Source organism: Streptopelia decaocto, assembly GCF_964273445.1.
Source record: "Streptopelia decaocto genome assembly, chromosome: 1".
NCBI classification, from domain to species: domain Eukaryota; kingdom Metazoa; phylum Chordata; class Aves; order Columbiformes; family Columbidae; genus Streptopelia; species Streptopelia decaocto.
The window spans coordinates 155,763,957-155,790,623 of NC_138663.1; the positions used below are offsets into that span (position 1 = coordinate 155,763,957).

The window sequence follows — 26,667 nt, forward strand, 5'->3', positions numbered from 1 at the left end:
CTGGTTTAGCCACAGCCAGCAACTAGAACCATGTGCCTCTCACTTCTCCCTCCCCTCGCACTGGTGGGATGGGGAGGAGAATCAGGAAACAAAAGGCAAAACTCACGGGTTGGAATAAAAATTGTTCAACAGAACAGCAAAAAAATAAAAGACGGACAATAGCAATAATAACAATGAATATGGATTTAGGAATATAACTTAGGCAGAGATCATAAACAATGCTAAGAGTCTTTTCAAAGGTCTTACCTTTTCTGCATGCCCATTCTGTACACTATATGGCTAAGCGTATTTTATTATACCATTAGTGATCAAATAAGGCATCTTGTTCGTTAGTCAGGTAAATAATTTGTTGTTTGAGCATTTAATGTTCTCTCTTAGTATGGACACTAAGAGTTTATGTAACTTCGTAACCTGTGTACAAGGACATGAGAAGTTTATGTGCAAGTGATTTTTGATGTCAAGAAAAACCTTTCTAGCAGTTAAAAGCAGAGCACAATAATTTATATTTATAGGGAAAAAAAATATAAGTTACCTTCTATGTCACAGCAGGAAGCCTCTATACAGAATCAGACCACAGAACTTTCCATTGTCTGTTACCAAAACTGGATTGTCATTTTAATGGAGTTAGGTAGGATCTATTTTTTATATTTTTATATTTTTTTACACGAAAATTGCACAGGTATTCAAATGATATCTCTGTTGTCTTCTGACAGTGTTATGTAATATCATCCTCCCTAATTTAATGCTTAAAATCCATTGGTATTATAGTGTTCATGTTCACTAAGATGAGCTGTTTTTTATAAGACATACAGTAATTTTCTTAAATGGCATAATGCTTCCATTCAGTGTAGTGTAATCTAACGCCCTCTGTAATGAGTGTAGGACAATGTATTTTTCTAGCATGTGAGTATGATTGGCAGTGGTGACACAAGCATTCTAAGTTTCTCATTTTTTGTTCCAGACTTCACTTTGGATCCCTACTCCTATCATTTATGTGTTTAAATCCAAAAGAAGGAGAAATAGCAGAGAAGAGTGAAAAACAAAGTCATAGGGGGGAAGAACATGCCTGGGACGCCTTTTGCTATCAAGTGTGATCATTCCATGGTGTCAAGGACAGCATTTATCCAAGCATTACTGTAGACCGGCGAACAGAGTGGTCACTCCAATAGCATGTAGTTTTTTTCATGTTTTCAACAAAAATGGAGATTTGATTCATTAAAAAGTATGAAATATTACCAGCTGGATCTTGTGTGTGTGAGTTTCTCTTAATGATTGTAAAGCCCAAAATGAGCAATAAGCAATTCACTGTGTAAATGGAAAATTGCAGCATTCCAGGAAAGTGAAAATATTTTTCCAAAGTTGCCCAAAGTGCCTTTTCTGAGCCATCTGAGGAGTTGTGTCAGCTCTCTTTAGTGGGACCCTCCCTTTTTCTTAAGCAAATCCATTTCATTGTAGCCAGCAAAATAAAGACATGCATGTCCTGTTTCACTGTAGCACACTTACTAGCCAACCATCCGAATGACATATTCATTTCTGCCAAAATAGTGTAAAATATATTTGCCAAATTTCAGGAAAAGCAAAATGAAACAAATGAACTAACAGGTGAAAAAACCCTGTTACAACAACAAAATGCTGCGAGCTCAATGCATTCCAAGAGAGCTGACATGTCATATTACAGCATATCAGCAATGTGCAGCTTTTCATTTCAGACTACACATGGTCCTGGTTATGGAGAAGAACCCTCAAAGATACGCTGCAAGTCTTGATTGTGTACATAAATATTTTGTCACATACAGCCCTGAAAGGGAGCTGCCCTAAATTGACAGCTGTATTTGTACTATTCCATTCTTTATTGCTGAGAAGCTGGTTTTATGGATGATTAGTGAATTGCTTGACCCTTTTCACACTTTATGAAGTCTTAAGGGACCATCAATTCTACAGCAAACTGAAAAAACTTCAAAGGTGGGCCTTGCTATGGCATGGAGAAGGTTCATCAGATGACCAGCTTTGTTGCAGAGTGGGGACCACTGCCTTGGAAATAACACGTTTTCATGGGAAGTCCATTGCTCTTTTATTGTTATTCTCCGTTAAGCTGTGCACTTGCTCCCCAGAAAGCCAAGCTGACTTGTCTGAACATGCTGCCTTAGAAGTTCTCATTTATACTGAAAATTCTGTGGCTTCATCATTATATTTCTTTGTAGGGCCTGCACTAGACAACGCATGCTGAGTGGATCCTTTGAGGGGCAGCCTGCAAAGGAAAGGTCGATACTCAGTGTCCAGCATCATATACGACAAGAACGCAGGTAAACACAGGAAGGATGGTTTAAAAATATTCTTAAAATAAAGGTGAATGAAAAAAATAAATTTGAGCAATACCTAATGTGTGAAAAACTGAAATGACTTACATGTGCAAAGAACTGAAGTCTACATTCTTCATTGTAACAATAATGAAATTCATTGTACTGTATAAATGGAGAAAATGCCTTTCTATTTCAAATGTCATTTCCTTCACCGACTACAAAGCTATCAGTTTAAAGATCAGAAGGAAAGAAATTGGCTTATGTTAGACCAGATTGAAAACAATTGAAGAACATATAAGCTTCTGATGTCAGCAAGAGAAAAATGATAAGATTTTGATGTATTGGGTGGCTGGAGAGCAGTGCTTTATAATGGGCTTCCTATAAAGGTCAAAAATTTCATCTAAGAGATGTATCATTAAATTGATTATGATTGTTTCAGGTCACTGAGACATGGTTCCAACAGCCAGCGAATCAGCAGAGGAAAATCTCTTGAAACGTTGACTCAAGATGTAAGTCCTCATAGAAATGATGGTTTCAATTTGAGGATATAAGAAATAAGCATATGTACTATATAATAAATGCTTGTGTAAGACTTGTCTATGATCTTGTTTACAATTTGTCTTTTGAAATCTTGAAAGGAAATCATAAATACTGTAGTTGCTTTAGAATTATCCTCAAAATAATTGACACGGTTATTTCAGTGACAGACTTACTGGTTTTGAAACACTTGCTGAGATGGATTCACTGAAGCTGTAGACACTGCATTAGGAACACAATTGCTACCCAGGACACCTTAAAAAGCCTTACTATGGAATTATACAAATCACTCAGGCTGGCAAAACAGTACTTCAAAATTTCCGTCAGAAGTTTAACAATACTTTTCAAACACAAGAACTGTCAGAGAAAAGGACAAAGACTAAAAGGGAGAATAGTAATCAAGGATTTCACTGTGCCGTAGTTTCACGCAGTTAAGTGCGTTTTCACTTCTGCAAATTCACAACGACATTTGGTGGATCTCTGTGACTATGAAATTTCAAGGGGCAATATAAGTCCCTCAATTTCCAAACTTTGATAGTCATTTTCTAGATGTGCTTAGTACTTAAAAACAACTGCACAAGAAGTAATTAATGAACTATTTTGCATGGTGGTAGAAAGAAACTGTAGGTTACTCATCTTTTAAAGCAAATGTAGCTGACATGCAGCCACCTTGAGAAGCTGAAAGGGTGTCTAAAGCCTTTTTTTCCCCAGTCTTTGCCCTTAGTAACTTTGATGGTATTCATTCCAGTTCAGAGACATTGGCTGAGCTTACAAGACCTTTTCTTTTAAAGTTAAAAGTTGCACTGCATGGGACTTCGTGCATGAAATTAAAACTGAAATTAACCTTGATGAAAATAAGCAGCCTTGTGCTGTAGATAGGAAATACAATATGCTTGATAGAGTTGATGTGTTGTACATTTGGAAATAAAGATTGCTTTCATCTGAAACTTTCAAAAACAACAACCCGCAGACCCCTATTAAAAGGAATCATTTTCCTTGTAGCACTCCAACACAGTGAGATACAGAAATGCCCAGAGAGAAGACAGTGAGATAAAGATGATCCAAGAAAAAAAAGAACAAGCTGAAATGAAAAGGTATTTAAAAATCAAAAGTCTGAGTGCACGCTTTTCTATAATAAGTATTCTCTATATGAAGTAAAAAGTATTGAGATTCATGATGAAAATAGAAAAAGTATAAGGGATATTTTTGCCAGGTATAATGCTTAATAGTTTACCTTCTGTCTTTCAAAAGGAAAGTCCAGGAAGAGGAGCTGCGGGAGAATCATCCGTATTTTGATAAACCACTTTTCATAGTTGGTCGTGAGCACAGATTCAGGAATTTCTGCCGAGTGGTGGTACGAGCTCGCTTTAATGCGTAAGTTTATTCCATACCAACCATTGGTTCCAACAAGTGTTTACTTTAGTGGCCTCAGAAATCTAGTTCTAACTTGTATTTTGGAAGAAAAACTGTACAATATGGTCATCCCACAAGCTGGCAGTCAGTTGCCTATGGTATAGCCTTGCTGTTGAGGAAAGGAAGAAATCAGATCTGTGTAAGGGGTGAGACGTGTTAGAGCAACCTGCCCTGCTGATGAGTTGGGACAAGCCCGTGGGGAAACTGCAGGCATGAGCTGAGAGGAAAGGGTAATGTTTTATATCCCCATTTTTTAACCAGCTTGCTAGTCCCTGCCTATCGTAAGGTGAGAAGTCTTTATACACCAACAGTTATTCAAAGAACAGAAAAATATGAAAATAAAATAATCCCACTGTGCTTACCCAAAGACTCCTTAGTCCATAATGAGAGACCCAGAATGGATGGGAAGATATTCAGCTGTGGGAGATAAAAGGAGAAAAGCTGAGACCAAGTGAAAACCAGGAACATTCAGGAACTAAAGTGTGTGCGAGTGTGGCAGATACAGGTCTATGTACAAGCAGCTTGATATAAAATCATCTTACAGCTTTTCTTTTAAACCTCTGTCTATGACTGGCACTGTCATTTTGGAGGGTTAATGCGTGTCACCTTGCAAACAGACAGGTAAGACAAAAGATAGCTCGATACTGTAAGTTTGGCACTTGGAAGACCTGGTTTCAGCATGTGCTTTACTATGGATCTGCTTTGTGCCCTTCAACAAATTACTGCTAAGTAGAGCAACAGGAAGGTTAGATACTCAGTTTCTACAGTACCCATATTTAACTGTTCTGCCACCTATGTAGAAGCACGTCCTTCAGTTAGGTGCCTACTTTTCTATGCAACTGCTAGCTTGATTGTGGCTTGCACTTCCATGAAGTAGTTGCAAATTAAAACGGCAAAACAAAACACACAAACATACATTCCAATCCACTTGTCAAATATTAGATGTGTCAGTCCCTCTTAGCATTGTGGATTGCCCAAGGGTAGCAGGATACTTGGATTATCAGCAGTTTAATGAAAATGTTTACCATTCTAAGATTAAACTGATTTTGTTAAAGTCATTTTTTCCATTTATTTTAATCGTACCTACTTTATTCATTGTTCCAGCTTGCCAAGTAAGATATTCTAGATATCTTTTTCAAACTGGTGGGGTGCATATTTTCTTCTAGTACAAAAGGCTAAGGAATGCCACTGTGTACAGTGTGGGGAAGAGGTATGAGCTTAAGAAGACACAAAAGCCAGCGCCTTCAGTGGAAAGGCACTAAAATCAGTAGATTCTGTATACTGACTGCTGTAAGTGGCTGAACCTGGCCGGTGGAAGATTCCTCTCATTCTCCTTTTGTGCATCTTGTGTTCTTGTTGTTCATGACCATGAAATCTCTTCTAGTGGTAATGGCTCAGTTCAGGTCAGTCCATTTGTCACTTTAAGGAAGTGGTAGCAATTTCACATCCCAGTCGCTAGAACCCTCACATGCAATATCAGACACATGGTTTGTTACAAGGATTTGAAAGTTAAATTAAAAGTTCCCATAACCACTGGGGCAGGGGAGGCTTCCTGGGTAGGATTTTTGCAGCTTCTCCTGCTGAAGCTGTTCTGCTTTGTATAAAAAGGTTAAATAATTGCTGGAGCAAGAACTTAACTTGTGTCACCTAAATGTCTCCTTATTACTTACAGAGGGGTTCTCACTCTCTCTGGCTGCCTAATGGATTTTTTGATATGGTAGGTGAAGCACTGCGATTTCACAGAGAAATTCAGATATGGAGAATCTAAAAATATTCATCAGAAAATGATTGAAGAAGTAATAAAAGAAATAGGCCTTGAGGAAGGATTTTTTTGTGTGTGTCAACTGCGGTTATCAGCCAAGAGGTTTTGAAGTAGAAGGAAAGAACTCCTGAGGAAGTGCTTTGGTACATAAAATTTGGTGGCAGGTTATCCTCCACTGCCCCCAAGCAAAATACAAAATTAAGTCCTTGTTTACAAAAGCAAGACCCAAAAAACTACCAGTTTAAAGAATCATTAGAGGAATTACAGGTAAGCCATTAATTAGAGGGATACTAGCTGTGTTGATAATATGACTAAAATTACATAGAATTAAATGAAACTCATACAGACATTTAAATTAAGCCAAGATAAAACATAGCCTTGATTTTGGACATAAATTACTTTGACGTGATGGATGCATGGTATAATACTGACTAAAATAAAATGTAAATGACTGTTATCTTTTCTTCTTTTTATAGTTCTAAAACAGATCCTGTTACTGGAGCAGTGAAAAATACCAAATATCATCAACTTTAGTAAGCACTGCAAAAATAACTTTGCTTGGTCACATCAGCCTGCAGTATAAGTGTGTGAGCGCACACATGCATGTGTGTGTGTATGTGTGCATGCACATGTGTATTTCTTTATTTCCCTCAAAAAGGTTTTTCTATTCATGGAGTTGTTTGGGGATGAGGATTAATAGGAAGAGGATTTTTTTATCAGACTTCTCTTCTTCACTTGCATGTAACTTCCTTAGTTTTACTACACACTTCTGAAATATTGAAATCTTTGACACTCCTCAGCTTAATTTTTTTTCATAGGAAAGCACTTAACTGTGGTGTAGACACAATACAAGTGACCCAGCACTCTTGACACGTTTGTAATGGTTATCCTTGTGTGTTTTCCACAGTGACTTGCTGGGTTTGGTTACTTACCTGGACTGGGTCATGATCATCGTTACTATCTGTTCCTGCATTTCCATGATGTTCGAATCCCCCTTTAGAAGAGTTATGCATGCTCCAACACTCCAGGTACTGTCACTGAATTGTTTGACATTTAATGAAACACTGTCACCTTGGTTTTTCCACTGCCTTTTCCTAAATTGACTGTTCTCTGCTTTGATTTTCAGATTGCTGAATATGTTTTTGTAATATTCATGAGCATTGAGCTTAATTTGAAGATAATGGCAGATGGCTTGTTTTTTACACCAACAGCTGTCATTAGGGACTTTGGAGGAGTTATGGACATATTTATATATCTTGTAAGTTTTTATATTTATGGGAAGTATATTTAGCATTCTTAATTCTGATATCTTTGAATGTATAAATGATTGACATTAAAAAGTTTGGCTCTGCACCCCAGTGCAAATGCAGTAGTGTAATTGACAATTTTCTTGTGCAGTCTTATCAGTTATGTGTACAAACAGTTGTTTAGACATCTAAAAACACACTGACGTGATAAGCACCCAGCAATTTAGTGTAGAGCCATTGTATGGTCCCTTTTAACTGTTTATATGTTGATATGTTTTAAGTATCAGACCTGATTTTATTCCAAAGTAAGCTCAAGATCTCTGACTTGCTTCAGCATTTTTACACAGGAGAATCTTTATCCATTTCTTAGCCATTCATTGCTTCCTTCCCTCTCAACAGTTCTGCTTGATAGAAGGTGTTTCAAAAGCTTTTACCATTTGACAGAAGGGCGAATCCTTGTTGCTGGTGTTGCTATAGCAGAAAGAAAGCAAAGCAGCATCTTTTTATATTGAATTACCTGTCAGTAGTGGTTTTCAGGAAAAAAAAAATCTTCTACCATTTTCTTTGTCCTTTGGAAATTTCTTATATTCCATTCATATACAAGAGAAGGGGCTCTGTTTCCTCTTCACATATGACAATAAACACACACAATGTGTCAAAACCAGAGCTCAGTATAATACAGTATGAAATATTTTCTAACTGAAGAAATTACTAAGCAAAATGGCTTTGATGGATTTAGATTAAATCTTTCAGAGATTAATCCACCAGACAGATGTGCTGCATAAAATTTGTCATGATCAATTTGTATCAAAGATTCCATTGTTAGCATAAATGAAAATATGCATACTTATACAAAACTCCTACTGTAGTATGCATAATCAGTATGTGCATAAGTTTCTTGAAATCCCTCTGAATCCCTCTGCTTGTCTGAAGGAAAATTTAGGTGGTGTAGTTTGGATATTCCAAATGTGCCTGTGGCGATCTTAAAAGAATATGAAAGAAAGTCAGAAGCACATGCGCATCTTTTTGTTTTGATGGGCTGGCTGTCTTTTACCACTGTTGTTTTTAATGAATTGTATTATGTTTTAAATCATATTGATGATATCAACTTGATCCTCCATTTTTTGTGCACTTACCTCTTGGTAACACTCATCTCTGTCCCCCTGTAATAACCTGGGCTTTAAAAATACTTTTAAAAAAATAAAAAGTCATTAATGGGCTTCATAATCACTAACCATCTATCAGAAATTGTGTGGACAACAAGACAAAACTATGCTGTTTGAAAACACTGTTGAATGCATAATATTCATCTGATAAAACCACACAGTGACAGAACTACTAATGCCTGTAGCAAAGTGGTAGGAAGAACTGTTGAGGAAACTGTTCACAGACATTCCCCATGTGGATATCTCAGGTTTAGGATAGAATCTCTGCTTGAAATGAGAAGTGGAGAGAGATTATGCTGCCTGTTCTGAGAATATAGTTCGTGTCCCTGCTCTGAACCAGCCAATTTGATTTCTTCTTTTGGAACAGGTCCATCTGCTGGAAGGAATAAAATAGATTTTGAGTCAAAGGGGAAGACAGAGACTGAAGCTGATGCCCATTTGTTTGGACAATCAGCCAGGGCACAGGAGATCCAAGTCGTTTCTCCAAATTAGGCTTTTTTTGCCTTAATCTTCCCTTTAATTTTAAGGAAGAGAAGTGTTTATTGATCTTCTGCACTGTGCCTATGTCAAGTAAGATGTTGTGAGCCTCATCCTTTGCCTTTTTCTGCTCTGTCTCCCCAAGGTGAGTTTGATATTCCTGTGCTGGATGCCTCAGAACGTCCCTGCCAAATCTGGAGCTCAGCTCTTAATGGTACTCCGCTGCCTCCGACCTCTTCGGATTTTCAAACTGGTCCCTCAGATGAGGAAAGTGGTGCGAGAGCTGTTTAGTGGCTTTAAGGAAATCTTTCTGGTATGTGCCAGATATTTTGTTCTCATTGTTAAAAAGAAGACATGAAGGAGTAATAAGATACCATTTATGCTATAATGTTTATGTATTTTTATCTTTTATCCATTGTTGTCTGTTTACTTTTCATTGTAGCTACCACTGCAGATGACCACACAACAGGTTAAGAATTAGGAATATAAGTAACTCATTTACATTTGTACTGAATAAAGCTGTTGTAATAACTCTTTTCTAAATTATATTATTCATTCAGTGGCCATCGAGACATAGGAGGATTAATGAAATAAAAATCTACCCCTTATTCACAGATCTAGTTGGGGAACGAAGATGAGAAGTAGGGTATGGCCACTCTGCAAGAACAAAAGTAAATCTCGTTTCCAAGCTGGAGGTCTCTACCTCCAAGTTTTTTGAGAGACAGCCAGAGACAATACAGTTGTTCATTGGAGATCTGGATCTCATTGTTATGTCGTCGTTATTATGATGATCATGATTATGCGCTTATAGGAATAACAACAAGAAAGGAGTCAGTGATTGCTTGATCAGAACCTAATCTATTTTTTCAGGACACTATGTGATTATTTGTCACCCTAAATAACAGACATTTTGTTCCTTAACAGAATGCTGTGTTGGGTCAGGTTTTTATAAAAAGCTAAACTGCAAAATATTTGCAGACAGTAATAGAGAAGAAGAAAAGCTATAAAGCTAGTTAGCATTTTAGCGTTTCGTAGATACTGTATTCTATTAAAGATATTTACATCATAATTTTCTCATGCATATTTTTATTGTAGCTGTCCTGGAATTAACTATCTAACAGTAGCTTACTTAGATAAATTAGTAAAGCCTGATTCAGCAAAAGAGAAGTAGCACGTATTTAAGTACTTGAAGAGTTTTCTTTAAAGTGAATGGCAATTCTTGTGCATACAGAATTTGACAAGGTGGTACACTGAGTGCAAGAAAGTTTTGATCCTTATCTACGATTTTTAGATGCTATGTTAATAATAGTAATAATAATAACAACAACAACACAGCACCTGGTTACTGAATCAGAACCTGACGTAATATGTCTGTCACAAAAGCCGTATCTCCAGGTTTATGCAACTGAACAATCCTCCCTGCAGTTCACAGAAGGATCTAAGCCCCTTTTTCAAGACTGCAGGAGGAAAGCTTGACAAGTGTAACTTCATCTTTACAGGTTTCCATTCTTTTGCTGACATTAATGCTTGTTTTCGCAAGCTTTGGAGTGCAGCTGTTTGCTGGAAAACTGGCTAAATGCAATGATCCGCACATCATTTCTAGGGTAAGAACTGCTTTTTTGCTTCAAAATAATAGTATGTTGTCCCATTCCTGCCTGCTGAGGAAAGCCAGTGGGGCAATCAGCACTGTCATATGAGAGATGGAGAGCTTGGGCATTTGTTCAGAAGTGGGCTGATGGAGGGAAAGGTGGTAAAGGAGTGAATAAAGGAAAGGCTGGGGTTTACTGTAAAACAGTGAAGCAAGTCCAAATACTGGGGACTGTCTGAAAAAGCTGTCAAATTCATACCCTATTATCTGCAAAGGGCTGGATGTCACATGGAATGAACCATGAAAAATGACACCTTTGTATTCCTAGGTCAGCAGCTAAAAACCAGGTGAGGCTGCAAGAGGTTAAAAGCACTAGGAATGCTGTGTAGGTTACCTGGAGAAAGTTAGCTGTGTTTTGTACTCTATTTGGAGAAATATCATCATCACCTGAAGAGAGCACTGGTCTTTAGGAAAAGAGGTGAAAGGCTAGATGGTCTTGCAAAATGAAAAGCACTCTCAGTCCTGGAAGGAGCGGGTTTTTTTTCATCATTCCTAAGTTGCACTTTTGCTTTTAGTAAAGGTCCATGACTATTAATCTCAAATCAGCAAATAACCCTTGATTTCTGTTTACATTGCTTCCCCATCATGTTAAGTGTGCTGTCTATACTGGCATTTTGGCATCTCTCACAGGCCATTATTTAATCTCAGGCTGTGGTTTATTTCACTATAGGAAGATTGTCATGGCATCTTCAGAATAAATGTGAGTGTTTCCAAAAATCTCAATTTGAAGTTAAGACCTGGAGAGAAAAAGCCTGGATTTTGGGTGCCACGAGTCTGGTGAGTTGCTACACATTCTTTCTTCAAAAACTCAGCTGTGGATGTAGAAAACCACTCAAATCTCATGGCACTAAACTATTGATGGAGAGTTGTTTTTTTTTAATTCAAAGTGTATTATGGGCAAAAATTCTGGTATATTTAGTAAGAAAACAGATATATGAAACTTTTCCAGACTTAACCTGCTGTTCTGTTTGTAAAGCAGAAAGGAAAAAAATGACTGTAGGTACTGAACTTATATAGGAATTAGATGTGATTATTATTGCAGTGGGAGTTATTGTCTTGAACCAAGATTATCGCTTAATTGTTCTTTAGTACTATTAAGAAGACATCCTGTGAGCCATATATTAGCAACAGAACCTAATAATAAATAGGAAAAGATGGGAAGAAAAAGAAATGAAAATGAACCTGCCTACAGCTACCCATAAAAAAATGAACAAGTTAGCCCTAAAAACCAGCCTTTCTCTTCTATGGTCATCAGCTAAGCCAGTGAACAGCTTCTTTCCATTTCTTGTGCAGGGGAATCCTTGTGGTCTGTCTGGTGCAGTAGTGCAATAAAAGTTATTTCAGACCTAACATTATGTTTATGTTAGTATTCTGGTAAAGTCTGTTTAATATTTTCCAACACCTGAACAGGCAAGAACTCCACTTTTTAATTGTTTACATTTTTAAGTTGGTTGGCATTTTGCGAAATCAGCTTAACAGCCACAATTATTTTAATTTACTATGTGCGTGGATAAAGAATGTACCAGCAGTGGTAGATTCAGAGCCATCCTACACTAATGAAATAATATGCTGTGATTTGAACAGTCAGTGAAACCCTGACATCTGCAGAAGTCTTTGTTTCTGTATGCTTCAGACAAATTCTTCCTCAAGTAAGCAAATTCAATCCTCTCCAGCTTGATCCAGAAATAAGCAAAAACTGTCTTAATCAGCAAAACTGTAAACTTTGGGGAATGCTTTGTTTTTGCAGAAAAATGTTTTACTGCAAGGACATTTATACCACCTGTTGGCTGTGTCAGGCCAGATTTTCAAGAGCCAGATGTCAGTATAAGAACCACGTTTAAAAGAAATATCTGCCTGTGAAAGCTCTCTTTTTCACTGAATGTTTGGATTTTCAGAAGCACCAAGCACCAATTCTTCTGCAATAAAACTATTTACCTTATAAATTCTTGAATGTTAATTGGGCTCCTTGGATTATCTGTTTTGGATTGTAGAGGCAGAACAACATGTAAACGTAGCCCAAAGAAGGCACTTTCAATATTCAGCCAAAAACATCCTCTTGAATCTCAACTAATACAAAAGGTCAGAACATATCGTATAGGAAAAACAAGAAGATAGGATGTCCTCTCAGTAAGTTTTGCTTTAGAACATCAGTGCACAATGATAATGAAATAAGGAACAACATTTTCTAAACAATCTTCTTGATTTTGGAGTCCGACTCATTTGTGTTGGTTTAAGACTGGTCTCCTTCAGGTAAATTTCCGAATTTGGCCAGTGCCATCAGAACTGTTTTTTCAGGAGTCCTGTATTTTGCTAATTTCATTCACAAAAACATCAAAATGTATTGACATGTTATAAGCTTTAGTACTGTGATTCAGATTATGAGTAACAAAAATAAAACATACATAGGGATCAGGAAAAATTACTCTGCACATATTCATTGCTCTTGCTATTGTTTTGTTTTGGTTTTTTTTGTTTGAATGGTATATTTCAGAGGCTTTCACACCAATGTGGCAAGGTATTGAAATATTAGTTAGACTAGGGAGAATCAAGATAAAAAATAGAAAGAACAACTCTATTGCTGAAGTTACACCTATTTGTGTACTGCATTTCAGGGCAAATCCTCGGAATTTTAATTTTGACAATGTGGGGAACGCAATGCTGGCACTATTTGAAGTTCTTTCCTTAAAAGGCTGGGTGGAAGTCAGAGATGTTATTATTCATCGCGTTGGGCCGGTAAGGAAATGCATCAAAGTCTTAGAATTCTACAAGACATACTTTGATTTGGTTTAGTGATTAATCTTATTTTTGTCTATTCAGATCCATGGAATCTACATTCATGTTTTTGTATTCCTTGGCTGCATGATTGGACTGACCCTTTTCGTTGGAGTCGTCATCGCTAATTTCAATGAAAACAAGGTACTGAGGTGGCTTATCATGTGTAGAACTGGCTTCGTAAGAAGCCTTAGATTGAGATTACACTGTCTGTGCTACCTAGTAAGACTGCCTTTAGGACTGATTTACCAATCTTACATTCTGCAAGCTTGCCAGTATGGCTTCACACACACCTGATCCATATTTGCTCCCAAACTCGAGCCGTGGGGTGACAGCAATCTGTAACATGCTCTTTCGAAGCTGTCTGAGTTTATTTACAATGCAGCTGTGTTACCAGGTGGAGGTGGAACCTAAAGCACAATGTATGTACAGATACTCCACACTCTACTGGTTTAGTTTGATGTAGGGATATGTGCAGTGTCAGGTACAAAAGGTGTATTGTACTTCTATGTGTTACGACCAAGGGGTTTCATTAGCACCTTGCAATTGCAGTATTTCAGACTGAAAGTAAAGCTGCGTGACTTTTTACTGGCACACAGCGGAGTACATTATAAAATTAATTGTCTGTCACTCAAAAAAGTAGCTACTGTTCTAGGAAAGAACTGCAGTTCACATGGGCTTTGTGGATTACCCTGAAAAGCAGAAAAACCTGTTCCCAGGTGAATTGTTAAAGAGCAGCTCATGTCAACACTGCTTAAAGACAGGATCCTCTGGATGGGACTGCCGCATACTACAGGGAAAAAAAAACATCTCCAGATTTGAGTTGAAAAGATGAATACGTTAATTAATTATGCAGTGGGGAAAACCTTTCAGGCCAATCAGCATTCAAGTAGAGTGAAGAAATGTCCAGGAACTGAAAAAAATATGAAGTAAGATAGAGAGAAGGCCAGCAATTAGTACAGAAAGAAGAGAGCAGAACAGTTCACTGTCCAAGGTTAAGCTGTATCTTCTTAAAATTAATTTCTTGTCCAAGCGATTGGTGTTTTGAGTAGATGTTGGCTTTAGAAAGTTCATAGTTGATACATGGTTAGAGTGGTGCCAGGAGCTGATGAGGAGGGTCAGAGTTAGACAATTACCAAATGAGCTATTTTACAGGAGAACAAACAATTTTCTAAAAAAACCCGCAAAATATTTTAAGATATGCTGTAGTATTTCATGTGAGCTGTTAGAGCTGCAGGCCTGGAGTAGTTGAACTGGGAAGTACCACAGGTGGCTGTGGGCTGTGTCCCAGCACAGGGCAATAGCCCAAAGTATTCCACCACCCCCTGTTCCACAACCCCCACCAGACACTTGCTGCAGCTCCCAAGAGCCACGTGTTCAGTTGGCAGTGAAGATGTGATCGACTCAAGTATTATCTGGCAGTTTTGAGCTGAAGTCCAAATGCAGATGCAGTTCCTCTGGCAGCAGTCCCACTCGCAGAGCTCTGCGCTGTGGTCCCTTTGTAATGATCCTGCTGGTGGAAGTGGTGGTTTCTGAGAAACTGAGCAACTTGTCATCCCAATTGCTAAATTTTTCAAAGGTCCACCTTTTTCGCCACCTTTCGTCTTCTTTGCAGTGAAAGCTCTCCAAGAATATAAACCAGACATGCCCATTTGGTTGCCTTTTAATCTAAGCATTTCTAAATGTATTTGTTTGGGCCTGACATGAGTAATAGGCATCCTTACATCTGTCGCTTTGTCCACGTTGTGTTGGAAGGCACCTCCTCCCAGGGTGCCGTCTGGGGGTGCAGCTCAATAAGGAGATTATGCCCACTGAGAGGGAGCAATCCTGACCTCATCAGTTGCACAGCCAGCTCCAGTTCCAGCACCTACACAAGCCCCAGACCTCTCACCAGCCCTCGCCCAGGTCAGTGCAGCTCCCTGCTGACTGTGGGAGCAACCAGGTGTCTGAGAGACAAGCTTGTGACATTTACCTTGACAAGGTCCCGCTTGTTTTTTTAAGTCCAGACTCCTTCCATGGGATTTTACAGAAGTGATGAGGATCTCATTTTGGTTTGAAGGTCATTTAAAATAACACTGAATTCCGTTTGGAGTTTGCTTGTTTCTTCCTGTGTTCTGAAAACACTTACACAGGTTACCATCTACCACCACCTGCCCTAACAGTGTATCCCCACCTCTCCTTGTGCTTCCTTTGTGGAGAGCTCTTGTAGATTCATAGCATGTTATTATTTTATTTGAATTACACCCCGACAGAAGAGCTGTGGAGAGTGGCAGCAGTCTCCTAGACGGCTCGTTCCCCAAGGTGCTGCAGTGGCGCAGACGAGCCGCAGGGTTTTCTGCAGAAAAGTCTGGACAAAATCGACCACTCTTTAAAACAGTCCTTCCTGCAAATGATGTTCAGTCGAATGGACAACCTCCTGCAGTGTTTCACTGCCCGCACTGGGCTGCTGCTACAAAGAGCAACAACTGTGCCTGCTGAGCCGAGTCCCAGAAACTCACAGCTAATGCATCCAGAAATCCTCTTGAGTACCAGCAGGTACTTTAGACTCCTTTGCCCAAACTGTGTGTTATTTAAGGAGAGTTGCGTATGTAACTTTATTTCAGGCACCAAAGAGAACGTTGTTTTCATGTTTACAGCATTAAGTGTTCTAGCTTTTATATGACAAAAGCTTTATACGCTTCTCTTTGTTTGTTAAGGGGACAGCTTTACTGACTGTAGATCAGAGGCGATGGGAAGATCTGAAAAGCAGACTGAAGATAGCACAACCTCTTCATCTCCCACCTCGTCCGGGTATCAAAGATATTTTGATTTTATTCATGTTGAGCCCTAGTGTTCATGATTCCCCAGGAGTCTGCGATTCAAATTAAAATTGTAATTGTGAGGCCACTAGGAGGTTGTGCATAAGTTAATGTGGAAACAGGCACCAACTACAGATCTCTGCATAAGGTTATTAAAATCAACCCAAAAAAGGTTGTGCTTCGATGGTTTTAGGATAAGCCTTAATGAAAAATGAATTTCTAAATGAAAAATGTTTGCAGTTTGCTGTTAATGATATGAATGGAATGTATTAACCTGACAGCAGTTGAACGATGCACTTGCCCTACAAGTAGCAAAGTCTTCATGCAACGCTAGTGTTCAGTATTTAAAATTATATGTTCAGAAACCCTATTTGATAAGGAAAATTGTAGCAGAAAATTAGAAATGTCTTTTGAAACTGGTAAAGGATTATTTGGCCACTGAGGAACATGGAAAATATGTCAAGAAATAGGGGAAAAATACTACTGTGTATTCTCTCTTCCTCAAACTCTTTCTTTTTCAGATAACGATGGCTTTAGAGCTAAGATGTATGACATAACTCAGCATCCATTTTTTAAGAGAACTATTGCTGTACTTGTTCTGGCTCAGTCTGTGTTGTTATCAGTTAAGGTAATTGTTTTTCTTTTCAGTGTTTCATTATAGTAGTACAGCATGTGTTGCACATTTCCTAACACCAATTAATGATCAGTTGAGCCGTTACTGTGATGAATGTAGGGAAACATGTTTTCTAGATACAGCAGTCTCGGTTGGCACAGATGACTGTAGATTAATTGTCACTTGTAGAGCTGAATCAATTTCTGCCTTTTCGTTGACTGGTCCATTATTTTTAATTTCCATTTAATCTGTAAATCTGTGAGAAAATAATACACCAAGATGGAATTCCTGTCTGATTATATTTTAAATTGAAATCTATTCATTAACAAAATCTGTATGAAATTTTAAGGTAATGAGTAGACTTTTAGTTCTGTTTAACATCTACCCTTCTGTGAGCAGATTTTGTTTGCATTTCAGTGGGATGCTGCAGATCCAGTGACTGTGCCTTTAGCAACAATGTCTGTTGTTTTCACCTTCATTTTTGTTCTTGAGGTAAAGTAATATATTTTATGACTTCTTAAGACTATTATGTATATATTTCATTTTGGTGACTTCTTAAGACTATTATATATATATTTCATTTTGGCTTTAAGGATGTTGTCTCATTCCTCACTACAGTTTTTATTTCTGAACATGTACATTTGGGGCTTTCCTTCTCACTCATCTTTAAAAGTGTACTCTAGGAATAAACTTTTAATTAGTTATAGTCATACTTCACCATCCTCAGTTCTGTGTTCTTTTTATATATATATATATATATGTATATATATATAAAACTCTGAGCATTTCATCTTGCATTTTGGTGAACCCAGTGAACTCTTTTCTTGCAGAGCATCTTGGATTAAATTCAGTCTCTACAACACAGGATCTGTGTTGTAACATGGAAGTTCTGCTCAATCCATTTCTGTTTTGCTGGTTTTACAGAACAGAGTGCATTAATCCTCACCATTCTATGGCTGCGACATCATCAAACCTCTCTCCATTTTGTTTTGGTGTGTTTTTTTTAATTATCATACTTCACTTTAATACCTTTTAATAAGCTATGTCAAATTCCACTATTATCTATCTTTTGTTATACAGATCTGCATCCTATGTGGTAATTGCTCTCTATGAGAAAATTGTCACCACAATCAGCTGTGCAAATGTAATTAGCCTGTTTTCATAAGATTGGAATCTAATGACTTAAACACATTTTTAAAGCATATTTATTTTTTTTTAATGCATAAGGCTATCTATAGTGTAACAAAGTGCACATTTATGAGGTTAAAAAATATGTTTCCTCTGTGGTTAGGTTAGTACATCATTCTTTTATAAGTTTATGGTTGAATGTTTTCTTTTCAGTCCCCCGTGAACAGCTGATACTGACCGCTATCAGAAACAGGATAGTAGGCTGCATTCCCACTGCTCTAATCCAATGTGACAGTTCCTATGTTCCAGTGATAGGTTTTGCCAGCAGTGATGAATAAACAATGAAGTGAATACCTTGTAGCAGCTGTATCTGGAGTACGTCTGTGTTGTTGCATCTTTTTCCCCTGCCCAGGAGAAATCAGTATCTCTTGAGAGACTGAGCAAACACAGAAAAGTTTGATTTGTATCATACACAGACAGGTTTTAATTTGCCTAGTAAGTCTGTCTTTAGAAATACTTCTTTTCTTTTATACTGCCAGGGGAAACAAATACAATTCTAGAATTTCAAAGGAACTTTGTCAGAGCCAAGACAACTTTGTTGGCTGTCTCAACAGGCCAGCTATCCCACTGTGAGTGCACACGATTTATAGACAGAGGAAGCAGCTTCCTGCCCGGCATCTTCCCTCATGCAGCACAGTCCGGTTACAGAGTCTGCAGTGTATACGCTCTGCTACCACTACCAGGCATGGTCCATGAGGAATGCCAAAGCTTTCTGCGTTGCTCATGGCCCCATGTCCAGTCTAAGGACTCCTGGTTCAGTTTGAAGCCTCTACTGCTCATCTCACCATATGCGGTGTAGAAGAATAGGAAGAATTTGGAGCTGTCACTTTTGTTACCACACTGACAGTCACAGAATAAAGTGAGATGTAATTTTTTATTTGCACAATATCGTATTCTGTTCAGGATTATCACAGTATCACAGTATCACAGTATGTTTGGAATTGGAAGGGACCTCAAAAGATAATCTAGTCCAATCCCCCTGCTGGAGCAGGAACGCCTCGGTGAGGTTGCACAGGAACATGTCCAGGCAGGTTATTATAGACACCTGAACTCAGGTGTTTAAATTCTACGTGTGAGGTGCTTAAGCTCTCACTGTGAGCAATGGAGATGTAGGGTGAGATTCAGTTGCCTAAATAACCAAAGGCATCAGAAGCTTTTTTGCGTACCCTGGCAGTTCTCCCCTTACCTCCACCAGCTGCTACAGAAGGGCAGGGATATTTGCAGGTCTTGTGTCATCCCTGTCAGCCCCATGCATCTATCTCCAGTATTGTAGTGTATTTCAGCTGACTGTATAGAGGTGAGGCAAGATACCTCCAGGTACCTCATCAGAGATTCAGAGATGGTATACTTCATTTTGGAGTCAGGGTTTAGCAAACATTGCATGGCAAAAAAACTAACTGGAAAATCAGACTTCTACATCAAACCAGTATCCTCTTATATGCAGTTTAGGTTTCAGAAATGTAAAGAATCCTACTAAATGGCAGTGTTGCAAGAATCATATAATGAATGCCTGACATTTGTAGCCTTTGTATGGTAACAGTTGACTTGCTTTGAGATTTGATACAAATTCTGTACGAGAAACTGTTGTACCCTCTGCCTGCATCACCCAACCTTCATATCTGTTAGCAATTGTGATTATTTCTTACCAGTATCTATTCTTAAGCTTCCTACCTGCACTCCTGTTGCCTGTATTGGAAATGTCAAGCACTTTGGCTGCTGTGTTCTTTTGCCAGGAACATTGTAAAATGTACTCCCTTTACTGTTCTTAGCTTTCTTCTCTTACATGCTGCTGAGTACAGATGGTGCCGAGTACAGATAATTCCTTAAAGCAAGAAATATTTGCAATATAGGAAAGCCTTTTAGTTAATTTGAAATATGGGAGCTACAGAACACAATTAAATTAATGAGTTCAAGTGTGCTTATGTGATTTTAACCTGCTTATGGACAGCTAGAGATAGGATACTACTTACTCTTTTAGCTACATATTGTCAATAAAATATTTTTTTAATTTCATAGCTTCATTAACTGTTGGAGATCTTAAACCCTCATTCACCTCAGCGATCTATACATTAAGCATTCAGTCTGAGGTGGTCAACTGCACTCCTTTGATACTTGACGGAGAGAGAAACTTCCAGAATACTGTTCATCCCGCTCAGTCATCTGTGGTCTTCCACAAATACCAGCTTTCCTTCTTCTAAGAGAAGCTTATATGATCCACTTAGTCTGGCAACCTAACTTGTCCACGTGGAAACAGTCATCTGACATGAAACCTGCCCTTGGTTGTTTGTAAACATTCATAAGATGTACTCGATCAAACATTTTAGAGGCTCTTATAGTGAGAAATAAACATATATTCAGTACAACTGAGAATTTTTTTTTGTCCATAGGTCACAATGAAGATTATTGCCATGTCACCTTCTGGCTTCTGGCAAAGCAGAAGAAATCGGTATGATCTCTTGGTGACATCTCTTGGAGTTATATGGGTGATACTTCATTTTGCCTTACTGGTAAGATTTAAAAAACGCAATTTCAATGGTTAAGCTTGATTTTGTCCACTAAGTGCCAGCAGTAGGATCAGTGCTATACATGCAGATAAACCCTCGGGAGTTTAATAAGGCTGAAATATGGCTGAAACAAGTTAAGCTTGATGCTAAGAAGGAATCCTTGTCTTGACCAATGATTGAGGTAGAGTCTAAATGTGATTAAAAAAATGGTCTTTGGAAGGCATGTGTGTGAGGAAAGGAAGGAACCTGAAGAGGCTGAGAGCTCTTGCTGACAGCATTCTCATGAGCAGCAAGGAAGAAAGAGGCAATGCACAAAATGCAGATAGCGACAGAGAACTGGAAGAAGGCATAGCTTCAAAATTGCTGAACAGTACAATCTGTCCCAAAACCAGCAGTGATTCTAGAGCACTAGTTTTGATTAAGAGGCTATGTTTGATCCAAAAAGGCTTGGAAGAGAGGGAAGGAAGTCAGCTCTCCCTCCATCTGGCCCTGTTTTTTTAAGTTGGCTACACCCCTGTTTACCTTACTTACGAGGAAACGAGAAAGGATAGTTGATGCTTGTCACCAATCACAAGCTGCGGAAGTCACCACCCTAAAATGGCTGGGGTGTTCTTTCTTGTCTGCCTCAGGTTCTGTTTGGAGGAAAACCTATCTTGTGTGCCTTGTCATTTTGCCCTCACATCTACAGATTGCTCCCTGCTGATGATGTGCTTGGGAAGCCTGAGGAGTTTCTGTGAGGCAGCAGCTGCCTAGACAAGTAGGCTCAGGCTGCTGGACATAATTACAGCCAAGCTAATAGAAGATTGAAGCTTGTTTGGTTTCATGTACAGGGAGGTTTCGTTAGTGTTTTTTAACAGGTAGAGCATCTTCTGTTAGTCTCTTACTGCTCCACTGGCACTACTAGTTTATGATTTCTTTTATTTCATATGGTGACTGCTCTACATTATTAAAAGAATCATTATCCTGATCTTCCCATGAAATCCCTGAGGGACAATGTATAAAGTCTTCCATGTTTCTCTTCCAGAATGCATACACATACATGATGGGGGCATGCGTAATTGTCTTCAGGTTTTTCTCAATTTGTGGGAAGCACGTAAGTATAAATTAGGAACTACAGTTGCAGTGCTCATGTGTAGTTGCTACGTGTCCTTAGTGCATATTCTGTAAGGCTTCATAGTACATGGCAAAAAACTGAGACTTCAAGCAGCAGTCTCCAATTTTACATGCTGTCTTTAAAATGTCAGGGTTTAAGGTACATTGTATAATATCACTGCATGATAGTTACTGGAAAAGCTGCACTTTTGGAAAAAAAAATTGCAATGCAATAATACCAGACAGTTTTTCAAAAATGCTCTCAAATTCTGAAGGTACATTGTGCTGCTTTCAGTCCTTGCCATTTCAGTGTAGTGTGATGTGCATGATTTTTATGTTTCTCTGCAAGACTAGTAGAGTGGTGGTTGATGCACTTATCTTGTTGTCTTAAAAAAGTTTCATCTTCCACAGTGCAGGTCTGTGTCTTGTGTCTCTACAATGTACGTCTTGTCACAGTAAAGAATTTCTGTTCAATTAAAAGAAAAATGTTCAGCCAAGATATTCTTCTGGAAACACTGGCACGGTGACAAAGGAAGTCACTTCTAAAGTTTACATTTCTTTTGTGTTTGGATTTGCTCTGGTGTAATTGAAAGTAGGCTGGCAGAATAAGCATAGGCAGAGAACAAACACCCTTGTTAAACAAGTAGTGACACTCTGCATTCTCTTGCTGTAGAACTTCTTAGACTATCCAAACATTTTCTGTGAAGTCTGACATATTAAAGTAAATGTGATAAAAAGACTGTTGCACTAGGTTGCCAGGGTTAAGAACAGTAAGTCAGAGGGTTTGTTCAGTAAAGATAAAAAGTTTTCTTTCAATCAAACTACACAGAGCCTGTAAAGCCTTGGAAGTCAAATGAAAAATCCTTGCTTCTCCTATGCAGACAGACCAAGTGGTTGCCTTCAAAGCTTTCTGATGGATTCTGAAGTTCTTTCAAGTTTTTAACCTAGTCACATTTGCACTTTCATGTTAGGAGCTGTATCAGTTTCACTAATTTATCTGTTGTGATGCAATGTGATGACTAAAAGTCAGCATGAATTATTGGTGTGACATAATTCTAAAGAAAACTGCTACCCTCAGTTCCATTAAAGAGAATTTTCCAAAGCATCCAAAGTGGTTAAGGGTGTTAGGAAAATCTAGGGCAATAACTCTATCAAGAGTAAAATGTGTAGCATGCATGCATGGGAAACTAATATCTATTATCTAGGCCTATGACCTATGTAATTTCCAAAATTGTGTTCTCTTAAGCTTTTTGGCCAACCTGGCAAGAAAATACTAGTTTTATCAATATATGCTGATCTTATGGAAATCCCCTAACTAAACATCAACACCTTTCTTTAGGTAGACTGCATTATCTATGGTTTCTACCTAACAGCATAATTTTCAGATAAGCCCAAAGCAGTTTACTGCACCACTGTTCATGCAATGCTAATTTTGATACTTCTGGAGTATACGGATCCCAGACTATTATAATTAAGCTTATGCTGTATTATTTCTGTAATATACTACACTGTATTATGCTATATATACTCTTTGAGGAGCAATATCTTAACCTTGTAAACGAGGCAGATAGGCTGATCTCTTTAACAAGTAAAAAGCACACTAGAACTCAGAGGAAGACACAAAATGTTCAGTTCCAAACAGATTTGTAATGTACTGTTTCACTGGGCTCATCCATTAACGTATATATGTAAGGAATTTGTTTTCAAAATGGCAAGTGCAATAACTCTGTTTTCCCTTTTATCTCTGCTTTCCTGAATGACATCACGGATTGCTTTTCCTGTCCTTCCAGGTGACATTAAAAATGCTACTCCTGACGGTGGTTGTCAGCATGTACAAGAGTTTCTTCATCATAGTGGGAATGTTCTTACTGCTTCTTTGTTATGCTTTTGCTGGAGTGGTTTTATTTGGTACTGTGAAATATGGAGAGAACATTAACAGGTACTGGATGTTCTTACTACCTCATGAGGATGTTCTTGAAACAGCACAAAAAAAAATCACATTCTACTAGAGAGGTTTATCCATGATAAAAGCCAGAAGAGTCCTCAGGTCTAGCTGAAAAGCTCTGAACAGAATTTCTAATAGGTGGCACCGAGTCACCTTTCCAGTCCTTGTGTATTGGACCAAATGACACCCCATCCAGCCCAGAGAGGGCTGAGAGCTCTTCTTTGTTGTACCAGCTGGAATATTCTCCAAAGCAGCACTGCACTAGCCACAAGCTGCTGAAACACAGTGCGCCTACTACACCTTATTGACATCATCCAGGAACGGGATCCATGTACCAGACTGATAGAGGGAGAGGACAGCTCTGTGAACTGGCTGCTAACTGCAGATTTCCCAGTCAATAGCATCATCAGACTTCAGGAAGAGAATGGAGACAGATAGGATCTGGCTCCGAGTCTGTGTTTGCTCTTTGATAAAATGACCCAGACCTGTGTCTGAGCTAAAATTCGGCTATTATATCTTAAGTCATGGAATAAATACTTCAATTATCTCACTCAAATAACACTGTAACTATTTTCAGTTTAAGATAGTAGAATAGTAGAAAATGGAAATTATTTGCATTTTTTCATGCCAGCATTTTAGTTCTGGAAAATGAAATGATCTCTCTCTCTCTTATTCTTTAAAACAGACATGCAAATTTTTCATCAGCTGGCAAGGCTATTACTGTACTCTTCAGAATAGTTACGGGAGAAGACTGGAACAAAATTATGCATGACTGCATGGTAAATACAATACTTCCAGAGATAAAGTCAACAAGAAACAGGAGACTCCCTTGCATCTCGAAGTGTTTCCAGTATCTTAGCTTTTAATGTTTTGATTACCTTTATGTCTTCAAGAGGTACAACATTCGCTAAACCTCAGAACCTGACACACAAATTGCAGTTCCAATGACACACTCACAATGTAATGTTTTGTGGGGCTAGGCTATTACATGATTTCAAAACAAAAATAAAAAGGCATTTTCAAATTCAGAAGTGCAGTAACTCACTTTTCCACTGCTTTGACTGTGGCAAGGTGACATTTCAGGTTAACTTTGTCTTTAATGCCCGCACTTTGGCTCATTCCATGCGAACAGTCATCTTAATGATCCCAAAATTTGTCCTGGAATCATGTTATTCTGCCACAAGCAAATTTATTTCTGTGGTTTCCATTGCAATAAAAGTCATATTACCTTCATTTTTTGAAAACTACCACATCTCAGAGCATCAAGTTGTTTCTTTACAGTGGGATAATGCACAATGTGCCTTGTGTGTGGTAGGGAGATCCACACTGAGGCCTTTTTTGTCATACCTCTCTCTGTTTTCTGATTTCTGACTGCTAAAGGAACAGCAAAAAACTGCCCACAATAATGCCCACAGCATTATTCCCTAATTGTGAAGCTTTAAGGAGATTATAGAAGTATTGTATTGGTTACAGAGAAATTATAAATCTCTTTTTATGACTGATTGACATTGGGCTTTGTTTGTTTGTTTGTTTTGAAGGTTCAGCCACCGTTTTGTACGCCAGATAACAGCACCTACTGGAAAACAGACTGTGGAAATTATGCTGGTGCTCTTATGTATTTCTGTTCATTTTATGTCATCATTGCGTACATCATGCTAAATTTGCTTGTTGGTAAGTGAAAATATACATGAATGGACCGAGAGGTCCATCTAGGCATGTAGTATAATAGACGTGAGTCTGTTGTGTAATTCAGGTGTGAGGTTACCTTGTACCTTCACTGGTACCTTATGTGCATATGATATTTTTGATGCTTCCCTGGCATGATGTATGCTAAAACTAGGAAGTTTGGAAATGGAAGTTTTCTGAACAAAGAGTTGCGTCGTATTTGTATAGTTACCCTAAGAAATGTTATTTTCTGAGTTTTTCCTTCCTCCAATTAACATTTTTCCAACACCATTGGAATTCACCTAATCAGGCTTAGAAAATGTTAGATTCAGCATCTCACTGTCATTTAACATACAGCTTTTAAAAGGTGAGCTCAGTGATACTGGTATAGCATAACAGTATATTACCCATTCAAAATCTTTGTCTGAACATACAGCTAAAGGGATTTATTAACGTGAAGTATGCACAATAGAATTCATATTCTGTTGAAATTCATTGTTGCTTATAGTTGTTAACCAGTTAGAATTTAACTACAGGCTTGCTTTAAAGTGTATTTTGGTTTTGTGGTTTTCAGCTATCATTGTGGAGAACTTCTCATTGTTTTACTCAACTGAAGAAGACCAACTTTTAAGTTATAATGATCTTAGGCATTTTCAAATTATATGGAACATGGTTGATGACAAAAGAGAGGTAAGTAACTTGATAATGAGCACAGAAATCCAGTAAGTTTACATTTTTCCTTGAAAAAAAACATATGAGGAAAACAAAGTGTGCTGACAAAACTCATTAAGCAGTTACTGTTCAAGTTCTAAAAGTTCAGTGAGCATGATGTGACATTGTTCATGACCCTTCAAATGATAACCTGTATTCTTTACTATTGTGAAGTACTTATAATAATAGATTTAAAACCAAATGTAGATACTCATAGGATCAATACAGTAGCATCTTTCCTCCCAGCTCCCTGAGAGTTGTTCCCTTGGAAATCTACAGACTCACATCCATTTATGTGTCTGATCTTCAGAAGGGCTTTACTGAGATTTTGACACTGCCTCCTGTAAGATCCTTGTAGAGGAGCTGATGAAGTATGGGCTGGATGAGAAGAAAATGAAGTAGACTGAAAACTGGCTGAATGGCCAGGCTCAGAGGGTGGTGATCAGCAGCACGAATCCCAGATGGAGACCATTAACTAGCAGCGTGCCCTAGGTGTCAATGCTGAGTCTATTCCTGTTCAGCATCTTCATTAATGACCTGAATGATGAGGCAGAGTGCACCCTCAGCAAGTTGGCAGATGACACAGAACTGGGAGGAGTAGCTGATGAAGCAGAAGATCATGCTGCAACCCTTGAGGAACCTTGGCAGGCTGGAGAAATGTGATGACAAGAACCTCATGTTGTTCAATGAGGGGAAGTGCAAAATCCTGCACCTGGAGAGGAATGACAGCAGACACCAGTACCTAGTGAGGGTCACCCAGCTGGAAAGCGGCTTGGCAGGAAAGGACCTGAGGGTTCTGTGGACACCGAGATGAACACGAGCCAACAGT

The 26,667-nt window shown here is 38.4% G+C and overlaps 1 protein-coding gene across 1 annotated transcript in view; it reads left to right on the top strand.

The window, feature by feature from the left end:
• NALCN (sodium leak channel, non-selective) overlaps positions 1–26,667 on the top strand; it is a 239,407-nt gene that overhangs the window by 203,345 nt on the left and 9,395 nt on the right. Inside the window, exons 19-39 of the mRNA XM_082071240.1 lie at positions 2,202–2,303; positions 2,740–2,809; positions 3,840–3,931; positions 4,089–4,211; positions 6,489–6,545; positions 6,920–7,040; positions 7,139–7,270; positions 9,048–9,215; positions 10,402–10,506; positions 11,221–11,327; positions 13,163–13,283; positions 13,368–13,466; positions 16,019–16,112; positions 16,642–16,748; positions 17,151–17,225; positions 20,309–20,428; positions 21,450–21,518; positions 23,308–23,456; positions 24,148–24,241; positions 25,001–25,133; positions 25,702–25,817. Of these exons, the coding sequence (XP_081927366.1) occupies positions 2,202–2,303; positions 2,740–2,809; positions 3,840–3,931; positions 4,089–4,211; positions 6,489–6,545; positions 6,920–7,040; positions 7,139–7,270; positions 9,048–9,215; positions 10,402–10,506; positions 11,221–11,327; positions 13,163–13,283; positions 13,368–13,466; positions 16,019–16,112; positions 16,642–16,748; positions 17,151–17,225; positions 20,309–20,428; positions 21,450–21,518; positions 23,308–23,456; positions 24,148–24,241; positions 25,001–25,133; positions 25,702–25,817 (2,254 nt within the window). The remainder of the gene's footprint in view (positions 1–2,201; positions 2,304–2,739; positions 2,810–3,839; positions 3,932–4,088; positions 4,212–6,488; positions 6,546–6,919; positions 7,041–7,138; positions 7,271–9,047; positions 9,216–10,401; positions 10,507–11,220; positions 11,328–13,162; positions 13,284–13,367; positions 13,467–16,018; positions 16,113–16,641; positions 16,749–17,150; positions 17,226–20,308; positions 20,429–21,449; positions 21,519–23,307; positions 23,457–24,147; positions 24,242–25,000; positions 25,134–25,701; positions 25,818–26,667) is intronic.